Source organism: Pelodiscus sinensis, chromosome 19 (assembly GCF_052426305.1).
Source record: "Pelodiscus sinensis isolate ZL-2025 chromosome 19, ASM5242630v1, whole genome shotgun sequence".
Lineage (NCBI taxonomy): Eukaryota > Metazoa > Chordata > Testudines > Trionychidae > Pelodiscus > Pelodiscus sinensis.
In genome coordinates this window covers 25246418-25274049 of record NC_143070.1, presented here as the reverse complement: position 1 = coordinate 25274049, position 27632 = coordinate 25246418, and the positions used below count along the sequence as shown (strand labels likewise).

Sequence of the window (27632 nt, the reverse complement as noted above, 5' to 3'; positions counted from 1 at the left end):
GAAAAGAGCATCTAGATTGGCAGGACGCATTTCCGCAAAAGCACTTTTTGCGGAAATGCGTCCGTGGCCAATCTAGACGCGCTTTTCCGCAAAAAAGCCCCGATCGCCATTTTCGCGATCGAGGCTTTTTTGTGGAAAAGAAATCTCTGCTGTCTACACTGGCCCTTTTGCACAAAAGTCTTTTGGAAAAAGACTTTTGCCAGAACGTGAGCAGCATAGTATTTCCGCAAAAGCACTGACAATCTTACATGAGATCGTCAGTGCTTTTGCGGAAATTCAAGCGGCCAGTGTAAACAGCTGGCAAGTTTTTCTGCAAAAGCAGATGATTTTGCAGAAAAAACTTGCCAGTCTAGACACAGCCCTTGTCTATCAGCACCATTAATAAAAGAAAAATTGTTTTAGTCTCACAGGGTGGGTTATGTGTAAAAGCTTCTGAAATATATATATATGGGAAATGTTTGTTGCTGTAAGTAAAAGGAACACACAGGAATATGTATTTAAAACATTTTGTTTGTCTGACTTATCAGGTGTATCCTAGCAGAACACGTACGTAAGGAGACCATGGGCCAAGAAATTGCCTTCTGAAGCAATTACAGTTTCCAGTGTTAGAAACAAGATCAGGCTTCTTGATTCTGAACAGTCCTGCACATCCAGTACCGACATTACCCTGCCTGTGTCTACTCTGAGAGATAAGATCCACTTTATTAAAGTTGATTTTTAGCACCCGATTTTGTAAAGTCGAAGGTGCATGTCTCTGCTGTGTGCAAGAGTTTGACATAGTGCATCTCCAGTGGTATGCCTGCCATTGACTTTGACAGTGGTGCACTGTGGATAGCCGTCCCACACTTCCAGCTACACCTTTGCTTTCTGGGTTAGGCTCCCAGAGGGACACAAAGAGAGCAGTGAGTGGTTCTGGGTGCATGTTGTCAGCATTCCCTAATGCAATGACGGCCTCCCTCTCCCGCACTTCAAAGCAATGGAGAAGAGTCTTTTCACACCCCTTTTGCTCTGGTTATTCATACGACCATAGCAGGGCAAGCATGAACCTCACTCAGCTGCTAAGTGCTCTGGTAATTATTGCTAACATCTCGTGACTTTGGCTGTGGCATGTCCAGGGCCTAGCCAGGAGCCACGGAGTGAGGAAGAATGTGATGAGGCCATGAACATAGACATGTCTGAAACTCTTGAGTGGAACAGTCAGCATACGCTGGTGGCGGTTGATCCATGTGACACAGTGCAACAGAGGTTCTGGTGCCGTAAGACAAGCACAGTCTAGTGGGACCACATAGTGACACAGCTATGGGACGATCAGCAGTGGCTGCAAAACTTCTGAGTGATAAAGGCCATTTTGATGAAGGTTGTGAATGGCTTTTCCCACCTAAAAGACAAAAATATCAGAAACTTCGGGGAGTACCTGAGTTAGTCTGTACAGGATAAACTTAAAAAACAAGAAATGGCCTGGTAGAACTTTATAGACTAACAGAACATATAGATGGGCACAGCCCACTTCTTCAGATGACCAGAATTCTGAGTTTAGGATGTGCAGAACCAAAATAAATAGGAGAGAAGGGAGAGGGGGTAAGGGAAAAAAGAAGGGGGGAGGGCAGAAAACAAGAGGCAGAGGGCATGAAAATATCAAAGGGAAAATAAGTAGTCAGAACTGAAAATCTATAAGCGGGGCTTGACAAACTATAGAATCTACTCACCCGTGGCAAGTAGGTTTCAGCTGCGCACTCCGTTTATCAGTGTCGCGCACATGCACAATGTGGCTCTTTCGCATGCGCAGTGCGGGCTGGCGAGTGGCTTTCACCACCATTTGTCAAGTCCTGTTTATAAGCACCTAAAGACTGGATAGTTAAAAGGAAGCAAATAAGGATCATAGGATAGCAATAGATAGGAAGAGTACTAACTCAAGAATCTACACAAACAGCTGTTGGCACTTCCATTGAATGTTAGGTAGATGATGTCCCAGTTGGTGATAGAAGGTGCCTTTGGACATTTAAAGGGAAGTTTTTGCAAAAGTAGCATTCCCATCATTGCAGCAGCCTGACGTGTGCTCCATAATATCTGTAACAGTAAGGAGGAAAATTTCATGCCAGGAGGAGAAGAGGGAGGGGTCAAGGCAGATCGCCCAGCCCTAAGTATGAGCAGCTAAACACCAGGACAACAAAGAAAAGACATCGAAGGGCACCACTAGTCAGATAGGCTTTGAGAAACAGCTTTGTGAATGACCAGAAAGTGATATAAACAAGTGATCCTGTGGCACCTTAGCCCTGGTCTGCATGAGGGAGTTATTTCGAAACAACCAGAGCGTCCACACAACCAAGTCCATTGATTCAAAATAACGGGTGAGTTATTTCAAAGTCTGTACTCCTGCTTTCCTCGGGGGATGATGCTTATTTTGAAATAGAATTAATGGGGACCCTCCACTGCTGCTATTTCAAAATAATGACTCCCCAGAGTGATTCAAAGTAATTGCTCCCCAGTGCTTCCAGGGGCTCTGAGTGGAGGCAGTGCACCACAACAATGGAACCTGCCTCAGACTAATTTCAAGGCTCCCCCATAGTGGAGACACGCTATTTCAATGTTTTTATTTTGGGAATTACTTTGATTTTAGTTATTTCATAATAATTTCCTAGTGTAGACATACCCTAAGGGTACGTCTGCATTTGTTCCGTAGTTCAGACTAGGGATGCAAAGGTAGGTGACCAAAATTGCTAATGAAGCAGGGATTTAAATATCCCATGCTTCATTAGCAAGGTCTCGCCGGTACACAATTTTGAATCACAACTGATTCGAACAAGGAAGTGTGGGCCAGAATGCGATAGTTTGAACCAAAGCCCTTGGTTTGAATTAACATGACTCCTCAAAAAATTGAGACGTACCACCTGTCAAATGCAAGACCTGCATAAATGAGGCTAATTAAGTGGTCTGGATGTGTCCCATTCATAGCTTTTGATGTGGAAATGCAGATGTTGATGTCAGGAGAGATTAGTTTGTAATGTGCCAACTGTGTAGGCCAGGAATGGGGAACCTAAGGCCAGGGGGCCGGGTGTGGTTCTTGGTTTGCCTGGGTCTGGCTCTGAGGCTCAGGGTTCCTCCCCCAGCATTGGGGAGCCCATGCTGGCACTACAAACCCCTCCCACCCCACTGCAGTGCAGGAGCCACAAAATCTACTCTCTTGGGCTCCCGAGGCTCTGGTGTGCGAGGGGAATGTGGGACCTGTCTTTATTCTTCTCTTTCAGGGACCACGCCAGTAAGAGTTTGTTTGCTTTTTGCTTCTCATTTGTATTGTCCCTGACGGATTTTTCTGTGGGTCAGTGGCCCACAACCCAGAAAAGGTTCCCCACCCCTGATTTAGGCTTAGGGTAGGGCTATAAATAAATTCCAGTTCTGCAGACTCTCTGTGTAATTGGCTAGTGACACTCCTTTGCAGAAGAATGTTGATTTTTAAATACATGATTGAGTGACCAGGCAGATTAAAATGTTTCCCTGCAGGTTTCTGTGTGTGACCATGTGGAGGGGTCATCCCCTATCCGGGGTTAACCCCCCCTTTTGGGGGTCAATCCCCCTAACCAGTCGTTGTAACCACCTCTGGTTGCCTTAGTGTTTGGTAGTCTTTGGCTAATCGTTGGGTTGCTCGGTACACCCTGGTGAGCGCTGGGAGGGAAGGGGGTCCTGGACCCTCCCTCTCTCCAGGTCCCAGTCCAGGACCCTAAGAGCAGGCGCAACTGATGCCCGACTTGGCCAGGGGGGCAGATGCCACAACTCACCGACCCTCGGGTCCTCCTTGACCTCATCCTGGGCTGCTTCCTTCCTTCAGGCTGTCCTCTGTCTTTGCTGCTCCGGTCCGCCTTTAACTCAGTCACCTGGTGTCTCTCTGTCCTTGGCGTCTCGTGGCTCCATCGCCCAGTCCTGGAGGGTCCGCCATACGAGTCCCAGCTACTGCCCTGACTCCTGCCCTCTCCCTCCCTTTGAGGGCAGGCACCCTTCTTTTAAAGCCAGTGCCACTTCCCGGGATGCCGGCGCATGCACTTTCCGGCCCCTGTGCCCTGGCGCGTCTGCTGGGGGGAATCCTTGCGCCTGCACAGGCGGTGGCTGCCGAACAGGCTTGGCAGAGTCGCTTGCTCACTGTGGCGTCAGGGACCCATGCCGCTTGGGTGTGGGATGCAGGGCTTAACCCTTCTGCCCCGGCCGCCCATCACAGACCATTTCTGATTTGTGTCCTTTTATCCCTTGTGGCAGAGATTGTCCAGTTTGGCCAATGTACACGGCAGAGGGGCACGGCCAGCAAATACCATATTTGAGGATGAGCAGTTGCATGAGCTCCTGATGTTGTGGCTTATGTGGTTCCCCTCATCCCAGCTCCAGGGCCTCGCCCAACAGAGCTCCCCTGCTCCAGCCTTGGCTCAGCCCTTCCCCCAACAGACTCCTCCCCTCTGGCACAGTCCCCCACCAACAGAGTCCCCCCACATCAGCTTCTTTCCCAGCTCCGCCCCCAGCCCCTCCCCTCCAGCCAACCCCTCTGACAGAGCCTTCCCCCCATCCGAGCCCCCCATCTGAGCCCCCTGCACCAGCTTTTCTCTCCTATACGGGACCTCCAACAGAGCCCCCCCCACCAGCCCCAACTTTGAGCTGAGCCCCCCGCAATGGAGCTCTCCTGCTCCACCCTCTTCACCAGCTCAGCCCCTCAACAGAGCTGCCCTGCGCTAAAACCTCCTCTGCAGCTGAGCCCCCTGCCAACAGAGCCCCCTACACCAGTCCCTCCTTCCCAGCTGGGGCCATCAATAGAACTGCCCTGTTCAAGCCCCTCACCCCAGCTGAGCCCCGCCAATGGAGCCCCCCATCATGCCTGCTCGAGCCAAGGGCATTGCTCACGTCAGCCAGGGAAACACCCACCTTGCATTCCTTCCTGTGTCACAATTACTCCATTTGTGTTGTCAGGGGTCTAAGTATCTTTGTTGCCACTGTTCCTGAAATCTGCTTCCCGCCTAAGAGCTGTCTGGCTCTACATTGCTGTGGCCGGGGTGAAGGACAAACCCCAAATAGTCTGGTCAGACTGGTGACCCTGCGATAGTGAATTCCCATTAAAAGCTCTGGTCTACGGGGGTCATGGCACATGCACAGTCAACAGGCAGCAGTGGTACCACAGAGCATCACTGCGCATGCGCATAACAGCAGGGCCCTGCTAGGAAAAATCTCCCATCACCAGCACCAGGACACACCAGCACCTGAAGTGAAGCACCCACAGAGACAGCAGTCGCTGGAGAAGCTGGTGCACCCTGGGGCTGCCTCCTGGTCAGAGACTGGCTGACTGGGGCGGGGGCTCTGGAGGCTGCCAGCACACAGGCTCCAGCCCTGCTGCTCCAGCAGCGTGGTCTCACCGCCTGGCCAGCCCCACTGCTATGGCAGCCGGGCAGTGCAGCTGGCCCCAGCCCTGAGCTCCTCACTCACAACCCCCTGCCCTGAGTGCCCCCTCAATCCTCTGCACTGAGCCACCTACACCCGCAACTCTGGTGCCCCCCAACACTTCTAGCCCCCTGCCCTGGGCCACCTGCACCCACGCTCCCAGCCCTAAACCTTCTCCCTCCCCCCAGCATTTGCTCACACTCCAGTGGGAATGAAACTGCATTAATAAGAGATCACCTGGGGGAGAGGGTTGGAGGGGAGATGGTTGGGGGCCAGCGGCTCTGAGAGGAGAAATTCGAGTTCTTAAGTCGAATTTCATTATTTCAAAATAGTTTCAAAGTGTAGACGTGGTCTAAGGGTTTAAAAAGTGCTACGGAGACAGCGCTTTAACGTGGCAGCGTGGCCACGGCAGGGCTGCTGGCAGAGAGCTCTCCCAGCACTGTAGGTGAACCATCTCCATAAGGGGAGTAGCTAACAGCACTAGCAGCCTGTTTACCTGGGTACCAGTATCCCTCTGAGTTTTTTCATCCAGGAGCGGAGTGAATTTTGTCTTGTGTGCCAGCAATGAGGGTGAGGGCACTTGTGTAGATGGATGCCACCATGGCACCCACCAGCCGCGTGGCTCTCTGAGAAACTCTTCCAGCTAGTACCCCCCCTCCCCACACACCATGTTGCTCCCTATGCAGTCTGTGTGCAGGGCAAGGAAAGCCCCAGGCTGCCCCTCAGGGAGCTGGCTGTGAGCCCCCACCTGGAGCGGGGAGGGTTGGGGGTAAGGGGGCTCTGTGGGGAGAAAGAGAGGTACGGAAGGGGGCAGCCCCAGGAGCAGCCACACCACAGCCTGGCTCCAGCTGTGGGGAAGGGCTGGAACTAGGCCAGGGAGCAGACCGGCTGCCGGAACAGATCTGGCCTCACACCATGTAGCAGCCTCCCTCCCCCCCCCCTCTCCCCCTCCCCGAGCAACACATGACCTCAGTGCAGGCCTCCAGCCACTGGACCAGGGCCCTGGCTGCCAGAATGGGCCCTGATCCCCCTCTCCCCCACAGAGCAGCCCCCAACATGCAGCAGGCCCTGGATCCTCACCGGAGTAGCTCCCCTGCCATGTGGCAGACCCTGGTCCACCCACCCCCACCCCATGCAACATGGCCTGGCTCCCTGCTGGAAAAACACCCCCCCTCACCACCACATCGCAGACTCTGGCTCCCTCCTGAAGCAGCTCCCCCATCATGTGACATGCCCTGTCCTCCCATCAGATCAGGCCCTGGCCCCCCGCCATGCAGCAGCTCCTGGCTCTCCACTGGAGACCTCCCCCATCCTACAGCAGGCACTGGCCCCCTCACCACATGGCTGAAGCAGGCCCTGATCGGCTGCCCCCATGTGGCCTCAACACAGGCCCCAGCCTCCAGACCAGGCCTTCAGTTTCCTCCTACCCCAACATGAGGCCACAGCAGCCTCTGCTCACTGGAGCATGCACCTCTCACCTCTGCGGAGGTGGGGGGCGGGGGTGGGTGGAGAATTTTTTTTGTGCAGCTGCACAAGTGCACGCCTTAGAGGAAATCCTGCCCAGCACTTTGCAGCGCTGTCCCTCAGCTCATGTAGACCACCCCTTTGACAGCAGGACGTGTTCCGAGGACACGTAAATCTCTTCGTGGCCTTCGCAATAACCAGCTCAGCCTTGCCTACCCTGGCCCATAGTGACACATCCTGCTGTCAAAGGGATGGTCTACACGAGCTGAGGGACAGCGCTGCAAAGTGCTGGGCAGGATTCCCTCTAAGGCGTGCACTTGTGCAGCTGCACAAAAAAAAATTCTCCACCCACCCCCGCCCCCCACCTCCGCAGAGGTGAGAGGTGCATGCTCCAGTGAGCAGAGGCTGCTGTGGCCTCATGTTGGGGTAGGAGGAAACTGAATATCCATATAGACATGAGGGAAGAAAAGGGTCAAAATTCCATTTCTAAAAATAGATTTTTAATAAAAAGCTGTTGAACTATAAAGGAAAATGTTCTTGTGCTGACACCTTGTTACAATAACAACAGTTTCTAAATTAGAAAACGTTTTTTCTTTCATATTTGACACTGAGATTTCACAGCAGTAGAACACTCTGACAGGAGTGAAAGTCCCCTCCCCCCTCATCTGGGGCAGGGGACGGGGCAAGGTGAGGGCAGCAAACCCCACCCGCTGTCTGGCCATGTTTCTTACCAGCCTCACCCTGTGCTGGGGTGGAGCAAACCCAGGGTGGGGGGGAAAGGCAGCCTGGGTTCTTTCCAGCCAGGGGATCCCATTCACCAGCCTGGGCTGGGCTGCCAGGTGTCCGGTTTTCCACTGGAGGCTCCAGTTGCAAAGGGAAAGGGGCAGCGACCGGTTGGCACAAAACATCCAGGTACCTGCAGTAACCGGCCCTGCCCTGGGGGAAGAGCCGCAGCGCTGGGAGGGGCCAGTCGGTGCCGCGGGGTCACTGTCAGGGGCAGGGATTCCCTCCCGCCTGGGCCGGCACCGGGCAGATGGTCAGGGGAGCCGCATTGTAACCAGGGTGGAAATAGGGGCGGAGCGTCCCGGAGAAGGTGCCGGTGAAGGTGAAGAGATGGGACCCGTCAGTCACATTGTAAAACGAGACCTCGCCCGCCTCGTAGTCCAGGAAAACCCCCACCCGGCTGGGCCTGGCGCTCACGGGGAGCAGAGTGTTGGGGAAGGTGCAGGCCTCGTATCCCCCGTCCCTCAGCACCACGACCCAGTATCCGTTCCCAGGTGTGCGTCTGACCGACCCCTTCCTGCTCACAGATTCCCTGCAGACCCCCAGGTCCCACTCAGTCTTGTCCCCCACCTCCACCTCCCAGTAACGCCTCCCACCCGCAAACCCCTCGGCGCCCAGGACACAGTAACAATAATCAAATCTCTGGGGGGTGTCGGGCAGATCCTGGCGCGTGTCTCCGAGTCTCACACGTTTCCGATCCTCAGACAGGACGAGTTTGGAATTTGCCGTGTCTGGATCCAGCGTCACGTCCACTGGGGAGAGAGTCACAGAGTCAGGGCCGGGGGCAGGGGCGGGTCCCTGGGTTCAGGGGGAAATTAACCTCCCCCCCCGTTAATCGCTGTGCGGGGGGGGGGGGGTTATTACCTGAGGGGTGTCAGGGCCCCTCTGCCCGTGAGGAGACACAGAGCGGGAAAAGGGCAGGAGGAGCGGGGGAGGGGCGGCAAGCTGACAGTGGGGGGAGGGGCAGGATAATGCTGGGAGAGGAAGGGGGAGGGGCAGATGATGGGGCAGAGGGGGAGGGGTGGAGCAGAGGGAGCAACCATAGGGTCAATGTGGGGCAAGAGGAGCAGGCACAAGGCCACAGAGGGGTGAGGGAAGGGGCAGTCCCCTGGGGGGCTGGGTGCAGGGGCAGATGCAAGCAGGGCAGAGGGAGGGGTGGACACCAGGGAGCAGAGGGGGAGGAAGGGAGCAGAGGGGCAGACAGAGGGGTGTGGGGAAGGACAGGCCCTAGGCAGGCAGAGGGGGGAGGAGAGGTGGGCACCAGTGCGACAGAGATGGGGTGGGGCCTACACCACAGGACCCAAAGGGGGGCCCAGGGAGGCCGAGGGGCAAAGGGAAGAGCAGGCACCAGGGAGGCAGATTCCCAGGAGCGCTGTGAGCGAGACACGAGGAGTCGTCCTTCCGCTCTGCCCTGCGCTGATCAGGCCTCAGCTGGAGTCTTGTGTCCAGTTCTGGGCCCCACATTTCAGGAGAGAGGTGGAGAAATTGGAGAAGATCCAGAGAAGAGCAACAAGAACGATGAAAGGTCGAGAGAACATGAGCTAGGAGGGGAGGCTGGAGGAATTGGGCTTGTTTGGTTTGGAAAGGAGCAGACTGAGAGGGGACATGAGAGGGGTTTGCAAGTATCTAAAAGGGCATCACAAGGAGGAGGGAGACAAATTGTTCTCCTTGGCCTCTGAGGGCAGGACAAGCAGCAAGGGGCTCAAACTGCAGCCAGGGAGGTTGAGGTTGGACATTAGGAAAAACTTCCTGCCTGTCGGGGGTGAGACACTAGAATAAGTTGCCTGGGGGGGTTGTGGAGTCTCCATCCCTGGGGCTATTGAAGAGCAGGTTGGACACACACCTGTCAGGGATGATCTGGATGGTGCTTGGTCCTGCCGTGAGGGCAGGGGACTGGACTCGATGACTCTCGAGGTCCCTGCCAGTTCTGTGATTCTGACGGAGGTGAAGGCAGAGAGGGGCCTCAGGGAGGCAGAGGAGCAGTGACCAGAGGGGCTTGTACCAGGGGCTGGAGGGGGGATGAGGGATGCAGGGTCAGGGGGGCAGAGGGAGAGGGGCAGGGAGAACTAAGGGGAAGGTGGAGGAAATGTGAGAGGAGGGGGCAGGTAGCAGGGTGGGGGTGGGGGAGAGGAAAGGGGCTTGTGCTGAGGGGAGGGGGCAGGGCAGGAGGAGAAAGGGGAAGCAAGAAGGGCAGAGTGGGGGAGAGACAAATGCCGGGGGACAGGGAAGGGGAAGGCACCAGGGCAGATGGGGGAGAGAAGGTTTTATTCGCAGTGGGTGGGAAGGGTGGGTGCCAGGGGGCTAGAGAGGCACTGGGGGAGGGATTAAAGGCAGGGGGCAGAGGTAAGCAGGTGGGATGGCAGGGGAGGGGCAGGGGAGGGGCAGGCACCAGGGCTAACGGGGGTCAAGGGGGAGACAGTGAAGGGAACGGGAAGGAGGAGTGGGAGGGATGGGAAGGTGTCAGTGGGGCGGGGCTGGGGTGAGGGGACAGGCTGATGCTGGGAGAGGGAAGGGGAGGGGCAGACGAGAGGAGCAGAAGGGGGTAATGGCGTCAAGAGAAACAGGTACCATGAGGACAGAGGGAGGGGGGTGAAGGGAGGGGCAGGTTCCAGCCGGGATTTCCCTAGGACCTCTGGGGGGGTGTACAGCAGTGCTCCCTCCAGTTGTTCCTAGCCGTGTGCGGAATACATTTTATGATGTGCACTGAGGCGCGCCCAGGAGACACACGGGCTGTGGCCATGTGAACGCTCTGCTGGTCCACTGGGCAGCTCCTGACTCTCTCCTGAGAGCACAGGGCAAGTGTGACAGCAGGGCCCGGACAAGCTCTCCCAGCTGCTGTCTGTGCCGGTGTCAATGGTGCTGATGCGGCTGCCCTGGCTGAACCACTCGGCTACGTCTAGACTGGCCACAAATTCCGGAAAAGGGATGCAAATCAGGTAAGTCAGCATAGGGAAATCCGCGGGGGATTTAAATATCCCCCGTGGATTTAAATAAACATATCCGCCGCTTTTTTTCCGGCTTGGGGAAAAGCCGGAAAAAAAGCATCTAGACTGGCGCGATCCTCCGGAATAAAGCCCTTTTCTGGAGGATCTCTTATACTCAGGTAGGAATAAGAGATCCTCCAGAAAAGGGCTTTATTCCGGAGGATCGTGCCAGTCTAGATGCTTTTTTTCCGGCTTTTCCCTAAGCCGGAAAAAAAGCGGCGGACATGTTTATTTAAATCCGCGGGGGATATTTAAATCCCCCGCGGATTTCCCTATGCTGACTTACCTAATTTGCATCCCTTTTCCGGAATTTGTGGCCAGTCTAGACGTAGCCTTAGTGTGTAAACAGGGTCTGAGGGAGCCCCTCCCCCGGGACAGCTCATGAGGAGCCGGATTGGGATGATGCCAGGCCCAACCTGTATTGCCAGGGACACGCCTGCCCTGCCTGGGGCCCGGCCCACAGAGCTGGGCTGCCCGGGATCCGTTCTGCCTGGGGCTGGGCACAAACCACTGAGGTGCCATGTGGGGTCAGGAAATGTTGGGACCCTTTTAGTGTCTGAGTGACGGGCAGCAGCAGAGCTGGGCTGGGCCTGCCTGGGGGAGGGACCCTCAGCACCGAATCTGTGCTGGGGTTTGCCAGGACTCAGCTCTGGCCCCTCTGGGCTCGTCAGTTCCCAGCCCCGGCACCTCTGGGCTCACAAAGTCCTGCAGCGCCCACAGACTAACAGAGAGACGACTGATAGAAATGTAGCCGTGTTAGTCTGGTGTAGCTGAAACAAAATTAGTATCAGAGATCCTAATTCAAGCTACCTATTCCATGCCACGTGTAGCCACGGGCCGGAATTTAAAAATGGCGGCGTCTGGGAAGATGCAAATGAAGCCCAGGATAGCCTAGGGGGCTAGTGTAGACATACCCTGAGAGATGACTAGATTTGCTGTTGGTTTCTCAGGTGCTACAGGAGCATGCGTTGTTTTTGAGGGTTTTTTAAGATACAGACTCAATTGGCCCCTCTGAGACCTCTGGGCCTGGCAGTTCCCAGCCCCGGCACCTCTGGGCTTGGCCCATCAGTTGGGAAAATAACAAACATGCTGGAGCCCGGCCCCTCTTTGGTGACAGGTTAAGCCCTGGCCGCCCCCACACGCCCTGTGCTGGGGAGCAGGGTGGGGCTGCCGGGGGCTGGTGAGCAGAGGGCGGGTGGCCCAGGGGTTTGCTGGCCCCTCTCTCCCGTGCAGACAGAGCTGCCTGGGCCGGACGGAGCCTTTGGCTTGGTTCAGTGACAGCTGGAGCTGCAGCCATGGAGCTCTCAAGGCCGAGCCCTGCTGGGGACAGTGTGCGGGTGAGGGGGAGCCCGGCCTGCACTAGCCATGAGGTTCTGCGCTCAGAGCTGCCATCGCCCAGAGCTGGTGGGACCTTGAGGGACGGGCTGAAGGCACGTGGAGGGGGGGCAGCAGAAGGTGCCGGTGCCAGGCCATTGGGGACAGAGCAGTAGAGGGAACAGTGGCGCAGCAAACAGCAGCAGCCAAAACATGGGTCTGTGGGACTGTTTCAGAGACGTCACTCCAGCGCCCTGCTTAGTGCCTGGGAACCGGATAGAAAAAACACGTTTCCTAGGAGGCCAAGACTTTTCAAATCCATTCATTGCCAAGGCTGTTGTGTCACGACATCGCTAGCGCGACAGGCCAGTGTCTGGGGGAGTTTCTGTATTAATGGTGTTGTTATTATAATTAATATTTATGCAAAATCAGCCAGTGTCCTGCCTCCTGCCACTGCAGCGCCTGGAGCAGCCAAAGGGAATGAGCAGAGGAGGGAATCGTCTCGTGATCCCTCCCCTGTCACCCACTCCCAGTATCCAGTCCACAGGGACTAGGGACACTCAGAACAGGCTGACGCATCCCGGCCTATCCTGGCTCAGAGCCACTGGCGGAGCGACCCTCCGTGAATGGATCTTGCCCTTTCTGACCATGCTGTGACTTTGGCCTTGACTCCCCCCTCCCCCGGGCAGAGCCCCGCCGGCCGACTGTGCTGCATGAGGAAACGCTGCCTTGTGTGGGTCAGTCTCGCTGCCTGGTCACGTCACTGGGTGCCCCTGGCTCCTGTGTGCAGTGAAGGGGAAATGACACTTCCTGACTCACGTTCTCCTCACCTGCCAGCATCCTCCAGGCCTCACGTGGCCCCAGGGGCAAGGAGGGGGTGGGAGACTGGCCGGCCAGGTGATGAGGGGAAATAGAGAGGTGGGACATGGGGGGCAGACCCCAGGGGGCAAAAGGGCAGCAAGAGGAGGGTGGTTATCAAGGGGGGAGGGGCATGCAGGACAGGTGCCAGGAGAACAGAGATGGGCAAGGGAAGGAGCAGTACCAGGGGTGGGGGGGGGGGGCAGAGCAGAGGGGCAGAGACAAGCAGGGCAGAGAGGAGCAGGGCAGGCACCAGGGGGCAGAGTGGGGACAAGGGAACAGGGGAGCAGAGGAGGGTGGAGAGTTGGGTGAGGAGAAGGGAGGGCACAAGGGGGCAGAGGAAAGGTGAGTGGAGGGGCAGGACCCAGAAGTTAGGGGAAGGTGAGGGGAGGGGCAGGACCCAGAGGGGAGGGAAGGGCACCAATGGGCTGGAGGAGGAGGGAGGGGAAGGAGCAAACATCAGGGGGCCCAAAGGGGGCCAAAGGCAGGGACCTGCGCTGGGAAAGCAGCGGGGAGAGATGGGCCCAGGGGGCCGGGGGAGGGGAGCACAAAGGGGCTGGCACCAGTGGTTTGGGGAGTGGGAGGGTGCAGGTATCGGGAGGCAGAGGGGAGGGGAGGGGCAGGCACAGGGGGTGAGGGAAGGGCTCATGCTGAGGCCTACGTGGGGCAGATGCCAGGGGCCAGAGGGCACAAGGGGCGGGAGGAGGGGCAGGTGCCAGGGGACGGGAGGGCAAGGGAATGGGGGGGATGTCAGGGGCTACAAGGTACAAGCAGCAGGTGCTGGGGCACAGGGGTGCAGCCTGGAGTGCGACAGGCACCAGGGCCAAGAAGGGGCCAGGTGTGAAGCAGCTACTGGAGGCTGAAGGGGGCAAGGGAAGGGAGGGCACCAGAGGGCAGGGGGAGGGGCAGGTGCCAGGGGAGAGAAGGGGGAAGGGAGGGGCAGACAAAAGGAAGGGGGAGGGGAGGGAGCAGTGGGTGCCGGGGCAGAGGGGGTGAAAGGAGGGGGCATGAGGAAGGTGGGGGTGGGGCAAGTCACATGTGAGGGTGCAGAGGGGCGTGAGGAGAACCGGGGCAGAGGGCAGTGAGGGGCTGGGCACAGAGAAGAAGGAGGCAGGGGGCAGGTGTTGGGAGGGCAGTGAGGGAAGGAGGCGGAACCAGGAGGCTGTGGGGAGGGGAAGGGAAAGGGCAGGTGCCAGGGGGATTGAGGGGTGGAGCGTAAGGACGGACATAGGAAGGGGAGGGGACAGGCCTCCACCACCCCAGCCCAGCCCCCCCCCCAGGGCTCCTAGGAGGGGCAGGGCAGTGGAGGATGGGAGGGGGGTGCAATTGCAAACCAATGGGCTGTTGCTAATGAGGGCAGTGGGGAGGGGGAGGGGCAATTCCCCACTTCCTGCCCCTCCACCTGGGAGAAGCTGCACTGGGGGCCAGTCCCAGTTCACACCCACGTGGCTGCACTGGGGGTTTGCACGGGGGCAGCTGCATCGGTGCAAGGGAACCCGGCTCCCACGGCCTCAGACACTGCTGTGCCGGGGCCGTGCCCCTCCCCTCACTGAGTTATGGGTCAGTAATTGCAGGTCACTGGGGCTGGGGGCTGGACTCTGGGTTCCCAGGCGGGGCCGCCCCACTGTGCTGCAGAGCCAGGCTCACCCCCACGCTCTGCCCAGGGCTCAGGGCCGTGTTTAGCCACAGGGAGCATCTGCAGCAGCAGAGACTGAGGGACCCCACGTCAGACCCCGGAGCCCAGCGGTTCCAGCCCCCACCTGAGGGGGGACCCACATTCCCATCCCTGCCCCGCCCCACACAGGGATGGGACCTGGGGCTCCCAGCTGGGTCCCCGCCCCTGGGCTACAGGCTGGAAGGGAAGCGGCGGCACCTGGCTCTGTCCATGGACACTCGCCAGCAAACTCAGCCTGGGGCCGGGAGCAGTTTCACTGGACCCCAAATCGAATTGTTCTGCCGATGAACCATTAGCACCCGATTGCCCAGCCCCTCTGCAAACCTGCCTGAGCAGCTGAGGCGCCCAGGCCCCAGTGACTGGCAGCGAGGGACTGGCCCCAGCCCCAGCCCCAGCCCCATGCAGTGACGGGCAGGCCGGGCTCAGGGCACCAGCTGGGACACTCCAGAGCGGCTGTGAAATGTGCCCTGGCCAGGAAAACCCCCCCAGCCCTGATCTCAGCCCACAGACCCGGCTGCCAGTGGAGACTCGGCTCCAGCCTGAACTCTCTGCCCAGAGCAACGTGTCCCCTGGGCCCTGCGAGCGGCACAGACCCTCTGCCATTGCCCCGGCGTCTCCCAGCCCGGGCACTGGCCACAGAGCCCCCCTCCCAGAGCCCCAGGGGCGCAGGTGTCCCCGGCTAGTGACTGCCCCAGCCTCCCCCTGGCTCCCTCCACCCAGCCCTGGGACAGACACGCTGGGGGTCTCACACCGGGCTCTGCAGACATGGCAGGTTTGGCTACACAGACAGGCAGCGCGTCCCAGAGCCAAGGGAGGGGCAGACTCTGGTTGTGGGGTTTGTGCCCCAGCACTAAAGAATCCTGCAGAGCTTGGGGCTCTGTCACTGCCGATCTCACACGACCTTCTCTGCTGAGCCCCCCTAGGAATCAGGGCCTGCACTGACAAGGCGGCCCCCTGCTGTGTGCTCCCGCCCCCCAGCTCGGAGATTCGCTGCCCTGGGCCAAGCAGACAGACCCTTTGGCTATGGCTTGCGCAATAAATATGCAAATGAGGCAAAGTGTGGAATATTGCCACACCTCATTTGTATAATTAATTTTCAGCCGCTTTTTGCACAAGAGGCTTTTGCGCAAAAAGGAGTCGTCTCCACAGCTCCTTCTGGCGCAAGCCCCCCTCTTGCACAAGAGCCGTTCTGCCTGAAAAATAAAGCAGACCCTCTGTTTGCCTTATTTGTCTTTTCCTAAGACTCCCCCTCTCCTTTATTTTCACATGGCACTGCTGGGCATCCCTGGCATGTCCTCTCTCCACCACGCCCTTTGTGATCATCACATAGATACTTGTATTTCGTTTGCTGGTTCAGAGCTCCGTGAGAACGGATTCTTCTCTCCACTCCTTCAACCTAAACTCCTCGTGTAGACCAGGCCGAAGTGACCATGGGTCGGGGAGCTTCATAATCAGGTTATAAAAACATCAGCTCCAGACAGGAGCAATGAATTATGGACCTACAGTGCCCAGACTCCACCAAATATGTGGGGCAAGATCTCGACCGTAGTTCTGCCTGCTGCCCCCCTCCAACACCTTCCTAGGTACATATCCTGGCCCTCCCTTCTGCCCCCAGATTTGAAAGTGCCCAGAAGTCCCCAGTTACCACCAAAACTGGCAGTACAAAGAGGGCTAATGGTGGCTTCCTGTCTTCCCACCTTGAGCCGCTCCCTGCCCAGGGAATGGTCTCATTATTCAACACTGTCCCAAAGCAAAAGAGCAGAAAGCTTACAGGGGTGCTGAAGTTTTGAAAGATCACATTCAGCAGAGTTTACAGCAGTTACCTGCATGTTGTCTGGCTTTCTCCCAGCCTGAAATCAAGCAGAGAGAGAGATGAGGACTGCCCTGAGCACAGACTTGCTGAATAGAAAATAATCTCAGATAAAGTTTATGACAAGAGAAAAATATAATAGCTATTGATAACTTTTCAAATAGGGTGTGACGGGCCGTCAGCGGCCCGCACGCGGAACGGCCCGGACCGCTGGATGGAGGGCGGAGGCGCGGGCCAAACCCCTGGGACGGCGCTGGGAGGGGCCGTGGCGGAAATTGACAGCTGGGCGGCTGCAGGGGAAGCCGCCATGCCGCTGGAAGGGGGGAGCCCCAGGAGGTGTCCGGCACGGCGGACCATTGTAAAAAGGCCCACAGGTGCGCGACCAAGGCTGGCTGGTGGCCCGCCCCTGTCCTCGGGACTCTCGAGACAGCCCCCACAGCCAGCGGGCAGTCAGTCCTGGGTCCGCGGACGGCCGGGATAGGCCCCGACACCCATCGGAGGAGCAACTTGGCCGGGGCTGGACCCGTGGCTACGGCAGCCCCATGGGGCTTGGACACCGCGACCTCAAACCGGGACCACTGAACCGCGGTAGGTCGTACAAGATGGCGGGGGTACCCGAGGGGCTAGGGAAAGGGAGGAAGCAGCCCCGGGCAGGAGCCTTCTGGCATCCTTGGGCAGATGCATTGCGGGAGGAAACACTCCCAGTCTGCCGTGCAGGGGAGATCACAGGCCCCTGCACTTAGGGCCCCGGGCTGGGATCCGGAGAGAGGGCGGGTCCAGGTCCCCCTCCCTCACCCCCACTGGCACCCAACCCCTTTTTGTGAACCTGGCCGCCATCTGGCGTGCGGACAGCAGCGGCCGGGTGGCAGAGACGGCTAGGGCCACGTCCCGTTGAGGGGTGACACTTGGGGTGTGGGCCCCCTCTTTTGCCGCTGAGGTGGGACACTGTTATCGGGTTCATTGACACCCCCCCCCCCGTACCGTGGAGAGGGGGTGATCGCACCCGCCAGCTGGGGTGTCTGACAGGGAGCCCCGGCTGGAGAGTTGGACAAGGCAGGGAGAATGGGACAAAGGGGTCTGCTGAGCCCTCCACCCACCAACACACCCCCACCCCCGACCTCCCACACGGGGAAAAATGTGAATGTATTTACCTGCATTTAGTAGGGCTCTTCTCCACTCTGAAAACAAACACAGAGACATGAGACCTCTCCTGAACACAGAAACGCTGAATAGGAGACAATTTTGTAGCAAGTTTTACATTAGTAATAATAATAATAAAAAACTTACTGAGCTCACCCTGCAGTTTATCTAAAAGCAAAGGAAAGAAAAATGAGACCCACATGTTAAAAAGGAGGTATTCAATATGTTCCCACATTAAAGAGTAAACAAATTAAAATCTTCTGACTCAGAATCTAGGTTGACGGTGTAATCTACTCAGTTACAGAAAGCACAGTTCATACCTGTGCTTAAGCAAAACCAGAAGTAGAAGGGGATGAACTCCCTGGTCTAGCTAACTGGCAGGTGCCAGAGGTAATTAGAACCAATCAGGGATCATTCAGTAAACAGAAGTCTAACCTGTGTCAGATAAAGTATGAAGTGGATTGTTGGAGGGCCCAATGGAATCTGAAGAGCAAACAGCCAAAGGTGCAGAAATAAATACCAAGACATTTGTCAAGCAAGACTCCAGTGGAACAACAGGTGAATCAAACTGGAGCCTGGTAGGAGGTGAGCAAGGTGATAAAATAAAAAGACCGGGAGAATGAAAACAGGAGATGAGAAGTGAGAAAAGTACCTTGTGCAGTAATAACAGTTCTTCAAGATGTGAATCCCCGTGAGTGCTCCACTGTTGGTGACAGGTCGTCCCAGTGTGGTGAAAGGTGGCAACTGCTGCCAGGTGAACTTGGAGAGAAGCTAAGGCTAAGGCCTGATTGTTTTAAGGAGCAGATATAATCCAAAATTTAGTGTGGTGGTATTGAATGCAGGTCCAGCCGTTTGTCTGTACACCATGACGCAAATCTGCACCACTTTCGGAGGGTGGTGGAGCATGTAGTATGTTTCCTGCTGTGCATCAAGACCTCCTTAACCCGATCTGAGGTTAGGAAGCCTAATTCGAACTACCTACTCTGTGCCGCGTGTAGCCGCGGGCACGGAGTCCGAACTACCGGGGATTTAAAAATGGCGGCGCCCGGCAAGATGCAAATGAAGCTCGGGAAATTTAAATCCTGGGCTTCATTTGCAACTTCGGATGCCTACATTAACCACCCTAGTTCGAACTAGAGTGGTAGTGTAGACATACCCTTAGAGTTCTTTGAAGGGGTTAACAAACATGCAGACCAGGGGGATCCAGCAGATATAGTATAGTTAGATTTTTCAGAAAGCCTTTGACAAAGTCCCTCACCAAAGGCTCTTGCGTAAATTACATGGCCATGGGAAAAGAGGGAAGGTCCTTTCTTGGATTGAGAACTGGTTAAAAGACAGGAAACAAAGGGTAGGAATAAATGGTAAATTTTCAGAATGGAGAGGGGTAACTAGTGGTGTCTCCCAAGGGTCAGTCCTAGGACCAATCCCGTTCAATTTATTGATAAATGATCTAGAGAAAGGGGCAAGCAGTGAGGTAGTAAAGTTTGCGGATTATACTAAACTGTTCAAGATAGTCAAGACAGAAGCAGACTGTGAAGATCTTCAAAAAGATCTCACAAAACTAAGTGATTGGGTAACAAAATGGCAAATGAAGTTTAATGTGCATAAGTGTAAAGTAATGCACGTTGGAAAAAATAACCCCAACTATATATATATTATGATGGGGGCTAATTTGGCTACGACAAATCAGGAAAGAGATCTTGGAGTTATCATGGATAGTTCTCTGAAAACGTCCACACAGTGTGCTGCGGTGATCAAAAAGGCAAATAGGATGTTAGGAATTATTAAGAAAGGGATAGAAAATATGATACAGAATATCTTACTGCCCCTGTTTAAAACTATGGTTCACCCACATATTGAACACTGTGCACGGATGAGGTCTCCTCACCTCAAAAAAGATATTTTGGCCTTGAAAAGGGTTCAGAAAAGGGCAACTAAAAAGATTAGGGGGTGGAACAGGTCCCATATGAAGAGAGGCTAAAGCGACTGGGACTTTTCAGTTTGGAAAAGAAGAGACTGGGGGGGGAGGGGGCGGTATGATAGAGGTCTATAAAATCATGAGTGGTGTGGAGAGGGTAAATAAAGAAAAGTTCTTCATTAGTTCCCATAATATAAGGACTAGAGGATACCAAATGAAATTAATGGGTAGCAGATTTAAAACTAATAAGTGAAAGTTCTTCTTCATACAGCGCATAGTCAACCTGTGGAACTCCTTGCCAGAGGAGACTGTGAAGGCTAGAACTATAACAGAGTTTAAAGAGAAGCTAGATAAATTCATGGAGGTTAAGTCCATAAAAGGCTATTAACCAGGGGATAGAAATGGTGTCCCTGGCCTCTGTTTGTCAGAGGCTGGAGAGAAATGGCACGAGACAAATCGCTTGATCATTGTCTTCGGTCCACCCCTTCTGGGGCACTTAGTGGTGGCCACTGTTGGCAGACAGGATACTGGGCTAGAAGGACCTTTGGTCTTATCTAGTACGGCTGTTCTTATGTTCTTATATATCGGCTGAGACATTGTTGATGCTGGGTAAATATGATGCTACCAGTGTCACCTTGTGAATTGCCTTGATGCACAGGGAATGGGATTGGACACCTCCCTCGTGATTTATGTAATGTGTTGTCATCATATTGTCGGTAAGTATCCTGACCATATTTTGAATGCGTGTGGAGAAGTGCTTATGTAACCCACACACCTAGTGTGGTTACGGAGTACTGCAAGTATCCTGACTGTATTTTGAATGCGTGTGGAGAAGTGACTGCTCTCCGTTTTAAGAGACTGATGTGGAACAAGGTTTCTTTGGTGGACCATCAGCCCGGTGACCATCCAAATGCTCTCCCCATCCAAGTATGGAAGCCAGCCAGTGCAGTCGTGCATGAGAAACCATGTTTGTTGTGGCTGCCATGAGCTGGAGACAGGTAAGTACTTGTACTATAGGCTCATGGTGACCATTGCTATGAGGTCTGGTATTACCTGGAACCTCTGCAATAGTGGGTATCACCGTGCTGAGGTATAGTCTAAGCAGGCACCTGTACATTTCAAGGACTGAGCAGGACATAGAGGAGATTTTTGATCACTGCTGTGAAGGCAGGAAAAGGGAACAAGGGAATTTGTGTGAAGCCATCTTGGTCTTGTTAACGAGAGAGCAAGAGTCAGGCTAAGTCTGGCCTGACAACACGAGATCTGTAATTAGACGCTGCCTTCACCTCTCGCCTCCATACGGAGATAAGGATAGAATGCTGACTCTGGCAGGGACCTTGAGATAAGGAGCATCTGTGTGGAACTAAATAACTGTTAGCCGTTGGTGTTTGTAATGGGAAGGAGACTAATTGTTATTGTTGTTATATCTAATGGACAGTATAGAAACTGCTTCAGAATTGCTTGTATTCAAAGATCTGCCTGGGAGGGGGGGGGAACTCCCGCCCAGTCCAAACCAGTTTTTCCCTTGCTGCAGCTCATAATAAAACTGCCTCTGGCTACTTGTTGCTTACAAACACAGCGAGGACAATGTTTTCTTCCACACTGATGATGAGGCCCAGGGATTTTAATATTTTCCATGTTGCATTCATGGATTCAAAAGTTTCTGGGAAGGAAGAGCCTTTTATTAGGCAGTCATTGAGGTACGGGAATATGTTAATTCCCTTGCTCCATAAGTAATCTGCAATGACAGCAAGCAGTTTGGAAAATACTCTGGGTGCAGAAGACAGGCTGAAGAGTAGGACAAGATATTGGAAATGTTCTGTAGCTACCGTGTATCTTAGGAAACGTCTGTGAGCAGGGTGGATTGTGATGTGGAAATAGGCATCTTGTAGGTTGAGGGCTGCAAATCAGTCCCTCCCATCTAGTGCAGGGATAATAGAAGCCAAAGTCACCGTTTTGAACCGGTGTTTGCAAAGATATCAATTGAGTCTATGGAGGTCGAGAATGGGTCTCCAACTGTCTGTCCTTTTTTTGTGTGAGAAAGTAGTGGGAATAGAAGCCTCTGCCCCTGAACTCATCCAGTACCCTCTTCTGCCCCCATGGAGAGGAAGCGTTGGACCTCTTGTTTTAATAGGGCCTTGTGAGAAGGCACCGTGAAGAGGGACAGGCAGGGGGGAGAGGGTAGGGAAAGGGATGTAAACGGAATTGTGTAGCCCAGTGGTTCCCAACCTTTTTGAGCATATGGACCCCTTTTCAATCTATTAAAATTTCACACAACCCCTCCTCCCCCTCGTTGAGAGAAAAGAAAAAGATAAAGGAAAAAAAGAAAAGAAAATGAAAAGGAAAGAAAAAGAAAAGAAGTAAGGATCTAAACATTTAAAACTTTCCACGGACCCCCTGAAGTACTGTCACAGACCACCACGGGTTTGCGGACCACAGGTAGGGAACCACTGGTGTAGCCTGATGCTCTGAGCTCGAGGATTCAGTGGTCGGTTGTGATGACAGCCCATCGATGATAGAATGGTTTTAAGCAGTAATGAAAAAGAAGGAACCTGGTCTTGGCGTGGACAGGTGAGCGGGAGATCTTGCATGCCCTCGACTAATGCATCAAACCTATTGCTTATTGTTCTGCTCGTTGGACATCAAATTATTTTGTGGATGCCTCCTTTGAGGGTGTTGTCTCACATGGGATTGGTTTAATCCCCTGTTCTGATATCTGGGGTATGCAAATTCATGGTGCCTTTGGTATGGCACATACTGTTTTTGTTGATTGGGGTCATGTACATGCCCCCAATCTTTACTCGTATGGAGGACCTCACTGGTCCTTTCGGTGAATAACTTTGTCTGTTGAACGGGAGGTCCTCTACTTTGGACTGTAGCTGATTGTAACCAGGATACTCTTCCACTGATTTGGCAGTAGATTGTGCTGCTGTGTCTGCAACATCAAGAGCCATTTGTCAGGCTGTCCGTGTGGCAGCACAGTGCTTCTGTCCTATGATTTCAAAGATTGGTGTTTTGTTATCTGTTAAATGTTCCCTCAGAACAGTGAGCTTATAATAATTGTGGAAATCATGATTTCTTAAGAGAGCTGCATAGTTAGCAATGCTCAGTGATAAGGTTGATGAGGGATAGATCTTTCTACCAAAAAGATCTAAGCGTTTGCTCTCTTTGCCTGCTGTGGCGTTCTTGTATTGCGGCACTTTAGCCCCCGGTTGTGCTATGTCGACCACCAGGGAATTTGTCTGGGGATGAGAAAAAAGAAAGTTCGTGCCCTTGGCAGGGATGAAATTCTTTTTATTGGCCCTTTTGTTAGTAGGTGAGATGGAGAGTGGGATCTGCCATTTTTCATTGGCCACCTCCATAATGGCCTAATTGATGGACAGTGCAATTTTTGCCCTTTGGAAAGGTTTCAAGCTGTCCTGTTGTTAGTCTTACAGCAGGCCTTAGATGGTGCCAGTGGTTTACTTAGTGCTGGTGGTGCTGTAGTAAGAGGTTGTAGTTCAGGCTCCCTGGATTTTGTTGGTTATGTTCATAGCATTTTCTGATGCAGTCCAAAAATCCAGTGGGAGAGTCTCTCAGATGATATATCCCTTCCCTTATTATGTTCTGCCAGTAGAATAAACAGTTTAGGTCAGGGTGGGCAATAATTTTTTGCCAGGGGCCACTTCGGAAATTTTTGAAGTGGTCCTGGGCTCCACTGGAAGGGGTGGAGCATCAAGTGGAAGGGGGTGGGGCCAAGGTATTTCCAGGTTCCCCACCCCCGATAAAGACTGGCCTTTGACCCCACCCTAAGTTCCTTCTGTGAGCCATGCCCCAGGCGTGGGAGGAGACTTCCTGCACCTCCCTATACCCCTGGGCCAATTAGGGCTGGGGGTGGGGAAGTGCACGAAGCCTCTACCCACCCTGCCAGGACCATGTGGTGCTTTGAAGCACCAGGCACTGCTCACGGGGTGGGGGCAGAGCGGAGAAGGCTTCACGTGGTCTTCTGCCCCCAGACCTTAATTGGCCTGGGGGCAGGGAGCAGCAAGGCCTCTGTGCACTGGATCTACCCACTTGGCGGGCCAGATCCAGCCCACAGAGGCCCTTGTCTAGGTGAGGATCTGAAGGGCTTTGCTCTAGATATATAAAAGGAAAGTGCCCTGCGGAAGTTGAGGGGATGCATTTTTGCTTCAAACTGATTGGTGTGAGGGTTGGGAAAATATACTGGGAGCTGAATGGTCTGATGTATATGGAAAGAAGAGTGACTGTTAGGTAGGAATTCAGGATGAGTACGTAGGGTTACCTTGTCTTTGAAAAAAATGGTATCTGGGGGGTCAGCCATTAGCGCCACTATTTCTCCCACACACCTGGCGGAAGTAACGACCACTAGAAAGGCAGTCTTCACCAAAAAGTGAAGCAGGGAGCATGTGGCCATGGGCTTGAATGGTCGTTTAGTAACTGTGTTAAGAACCAAGTGCAAATCCCATGGCTCAGCTGTGGGAGCCACGTCGGGGTGCAGGGCCTGGAGGCCCTTCAGGAACCATTTCATCACTGGATGGACTAATCTGGTAGCATCGTCTATTTTTGTGTGGAAAGTTGTGATCGCTGCCAGGTGGACCTTAATCGCACTCCTGGAAAGATGGGATTGTTTTAAGTGCAGGAGATATTGGAGGGAGGAAGGTAACGGGGCCACCTCAAGTGGAATGTTACGTGATGTGGCCCATCTGACAAATTGTGACCATTTCTGGGCATATGCATTTTTTGAGTAGACGTAGCCCTGCTATGTAGTAGCACATTCTGTACTTGTTCCAAGCACTGGCGCTCTAACTCTGAAACGGTCTCTCTGAGGATAGTCCCAGTGACAGTAGATTGTTGACAGCGCTGTCACTCATCGGTCACTTTTGCTTTTGAAGTAGGGTTCTGCTGAGTGCGTAGGCGGTGGTATTTAAAATACCTGGGAGGTAGTATGTACTGATAGTAATCCTGTGTTTGAGGCACCTTTTCCAGAGGGCAATAGCTTCTGTACATAGCAACTGGATCACAAACATTTCATTCATGTTTTACAAACTCATGTGGCTATATTATACTTCAGAGTCCTAGAGTAACGGATTATTTTCAAGCATTTACAATTTGGAAAGCTTGGACTTTCTTATGAAATTTGAGCTCAATTATTCAACACATTTAGAAACCTAACTGATTTTAATGAGTGAGTTTACTGAACAAACATCTATAACAACCTAGCCACTAGAGCTTTGTCCTGCTTCCTTATCTCTCGTGCATTCTCCTCGGATTTGCCAAGAGTGCCAAGGGTCCAAACAGTGGTATTCCTGAACCTCAGATTATCAGAATTATTGTTTTGGTGGAATGTGCATTTAGTGCTTGAACCTACATGCATTGAAATCAATGGAAAATATTTAATCTTTTAAGATTAAAATATTCCCCACAAAATAATACACAAATTAAAAAACACCTTTATAAGGGGACATAATTATACAAAAGGTTTCCCCATTGGAGGAAAGAACACAACACTTACCAATTTTTCTATCCCGATCAACTAAAAAAATAAACAGAAATAAAGATAAGTTGTTGTTAGGAGCATTTTCTCATTTTTACATGGCTGTCTGACTTCTGGGAACGTTAAGCACTGATTGTCTACAATTTATGGGTCTTCGATAGGTTTCTTGCTGTCAACACTAAGAGGAGAAGGTTTTTACTTTCTCCATCTTTTACGTTCTGCTCTACACTACTGTCAATACTCAAGTTTAGGCAGAGGCTTCATTGCTATTCAAACCCCAATTTTCTACTGCATCTCACTTTTCCAGATTACACCTACGGGGACAGCATTTATGAGACTAGGTCTCATCCCAGTTTTTTGTAACAATAAATTCAACCACAAACTGCTCTCCTAATACAAATCACACCCAACATTCACCTGCCAGAGGAGGGAGAAGGGCCTTTCCTCATTCCCTAAGCCCGCTGGCATGGAGCAGGAAATAACTGAATAGATGGGGCGGGAGGAGTCAGAAGAGGATGGGGAGCAGACAGGGGTTTGGCTACTCTGCTTCTGCCTCCTCCACATGCTCCAGTCAATTTATTTGATCCAGTTCCAGGGGAGAAGTCCTTGGTGCCTATTAATGGGCTGACGCAGATCACTGTCTCCCGGATCAAAGGATGAACTTAGCAACCCTGCAGCAGGCGAATATAATTCACCAGGTTCAGTCTCCTCTGGATTTATTTTTAAAATGAAATTAAATAACGGCTCCCGAAATAAAGGTACACGTGGGCTGTAACATGATCCAATTCTGACCAAACTATTTACTTGTCAGAAGAGTGGAAGGACATTGGGCCACAGAGTCCTCCTGGCTTCCCGCTTCATGTTGCCTCCAGCACACGGTGAATTTCACCCTCACAGACGATACATTTTAAAGATTTGTGGCTTCCCATTACCTCCATACTGAATTGTTCAGTTCATTATGTCTGGCATGTCTTGTGATTTTAATCTTATTGTTGTCTTCTTAATTACTGTTAATTATAAACATTAATTAAACCAGTAAACTACCTCAAATCAAAGCTCAATTAACAGAAAATTTGAACGAAATATTTTCAAGATATCTCACTCATCACAGTAAATAAAGCAAATAGAGATAAACAAACAGTAATTTTGAATATTTTCAGTGAATGGAGATTTCACAATTTCAGATTTCAGAAATTCTAGAACTTTGAAAATGATTAAACATTTTATTAAATTTGTGTCTACTCTAAGCTGAAGTATCAAAATAGAATAGATTATTTTCAAAATAGAATAGATTTATCATTCTAAAAATGTTGAGTTCCCTGTGGAATTATGGCCAGAATTTCAAGCTATTTAAGGTCCTTACTCCCACTGATTTCAATTGGCATTAGGTGTTCAAATACCTTTAATAAACTAGCCCTTATATCCCAGAACTGCTTCTTTGCTCATTACGTGTTCTCAATCACTTTGCTGGGAGCTTTAGGTATGAACAGAATGCAATATCAAGACTTAAAATGATCCGTCCAATAAAAGATCTTATCCTGTACCCCTACTCGTTCCCCCCCCCCCCCCCCCAACCAGCACGCTCTATAAACCGGCATTTCTGATCTACTTTGATATGCTGGTTATAATGCAGTTGTTGAGCAGCCAGCAGGGATTGGGACCTTGAAATATCCTGCCATTAAAGGCTTCTGTCTGAAAACTCTCCAAGATCAAAGATTCCGTGGCCCTGGATTGGTATTGCTGCCAGCAACAAATGCAAAAACCCTTTGAAAATTCAGGAAGACACATTTGGAAATTCTTCCTGTGGGCTACCCTCAGGCTCTTTAACCCTCCCTCTGGAGAGAGCTTGGAAAACTGATCCCTCCTAGTATTTTGGCTTTGCAGTCTTAGGTATGTGCACAGAGAATCTCCTGCCTTCTAGGACACAGGAGTAAGATCATGGTCTTAAAGCTATTTCCATTAACAACAACAGAGAGAAAACATTCTTGCTGAAACACTGCTTGGTTTCTACGTGTTACAGAGTAATGGGAGAAAAAAGTGTGTGTGGGGGGGGGAGAGAAATCACAGAAAATTGTTTCCCTGAGATTCCTTTAGGAAAGTTATAGTGTCTGATTCGGTCTGACTCTGTCTGACTAAACCTTTCTTGTTCTACTCACATACCTACTGTTCCAAAATTTAGTCCTTCCCTAGACATGGATGTCACTGAACCCTCCATTCCCTGCTCCCTGGCTCAATTCATGTTTGACAAGGTCTGCTCTGGTCACACAAAGACAGGAAAAGGAAGGTCACTGCTTCCAATTAAAAGATCCCACACTCTATTTCCATTGGCTCTTCTGGCCTCCTGCCGACTCACTTCCTGCTTCCGTAGCATACCTGGAGACTTTCTAGGACCCATTGTCTATGGCTTTAACACTTACAAGCAAGACAATTAGAGTTATGTTTCAAGAGTTAATCACTGTGAAAAGACTTTAGTTAACTGAATGGCTGGAACACCCAGAAAAGATTATTATCCCTCCCATTCGTGACAGACAGTTAAAGTGTTTGCTGTACTATTCTGTTAGTGATACAACTTACGCATTTAGTGTTTGATCCTACACTCACTGGTAAGAGGCCTGGCTCTAAGGTCATGTCTACATTATGCAGAAGATTGATGTGGATGAGGAGAGATCTGAGAGAGATAGGGAAACCACGTTTGATGGGCCCATAAGGAGGCTATAAATATTACTACTGCCCTGTTCCTGTTGATCTTCTCAAGGACTCTCTGGATTAGTGAGGTTGGGGAA

General features: G+C 52.6%; 1 protein-coding gene across 1 annotated transcript in view; it reads right to left on the bottom strand.

The window, feature by feature from the left end:
• Positions 1–7729: 7729 nt before the first annotated feature.
• LOC149522386 (butyrophilin subfamily 1 member A1-like) overlaps positions 7730–27632 on the bottom strand; it is a 35205-nt gene continuing 15302 nt past the window's right edge. Inside the window, exons 7-10 of the mRNA XM_089771081.1 lie at positions 17585–17605; positions 17449–17475; positions 16311–16337; positions 7730–8408 (exon numbers count right to left, since the gene is read on the bottom strand). Of these exons, the coding sequence (XP_089627207.1) occupies positions 7864–8408; positions 16311–16337; positions 17449–17475; positions 17585–17605 (620 nt within the window). The 3' untranslated portion in view covers positions 7730–7863. The remainder of the gene's footprint in view (positions 8409–16310; positions 16338–17448; positions 17476–17584; positions 17606–27632) is intronic.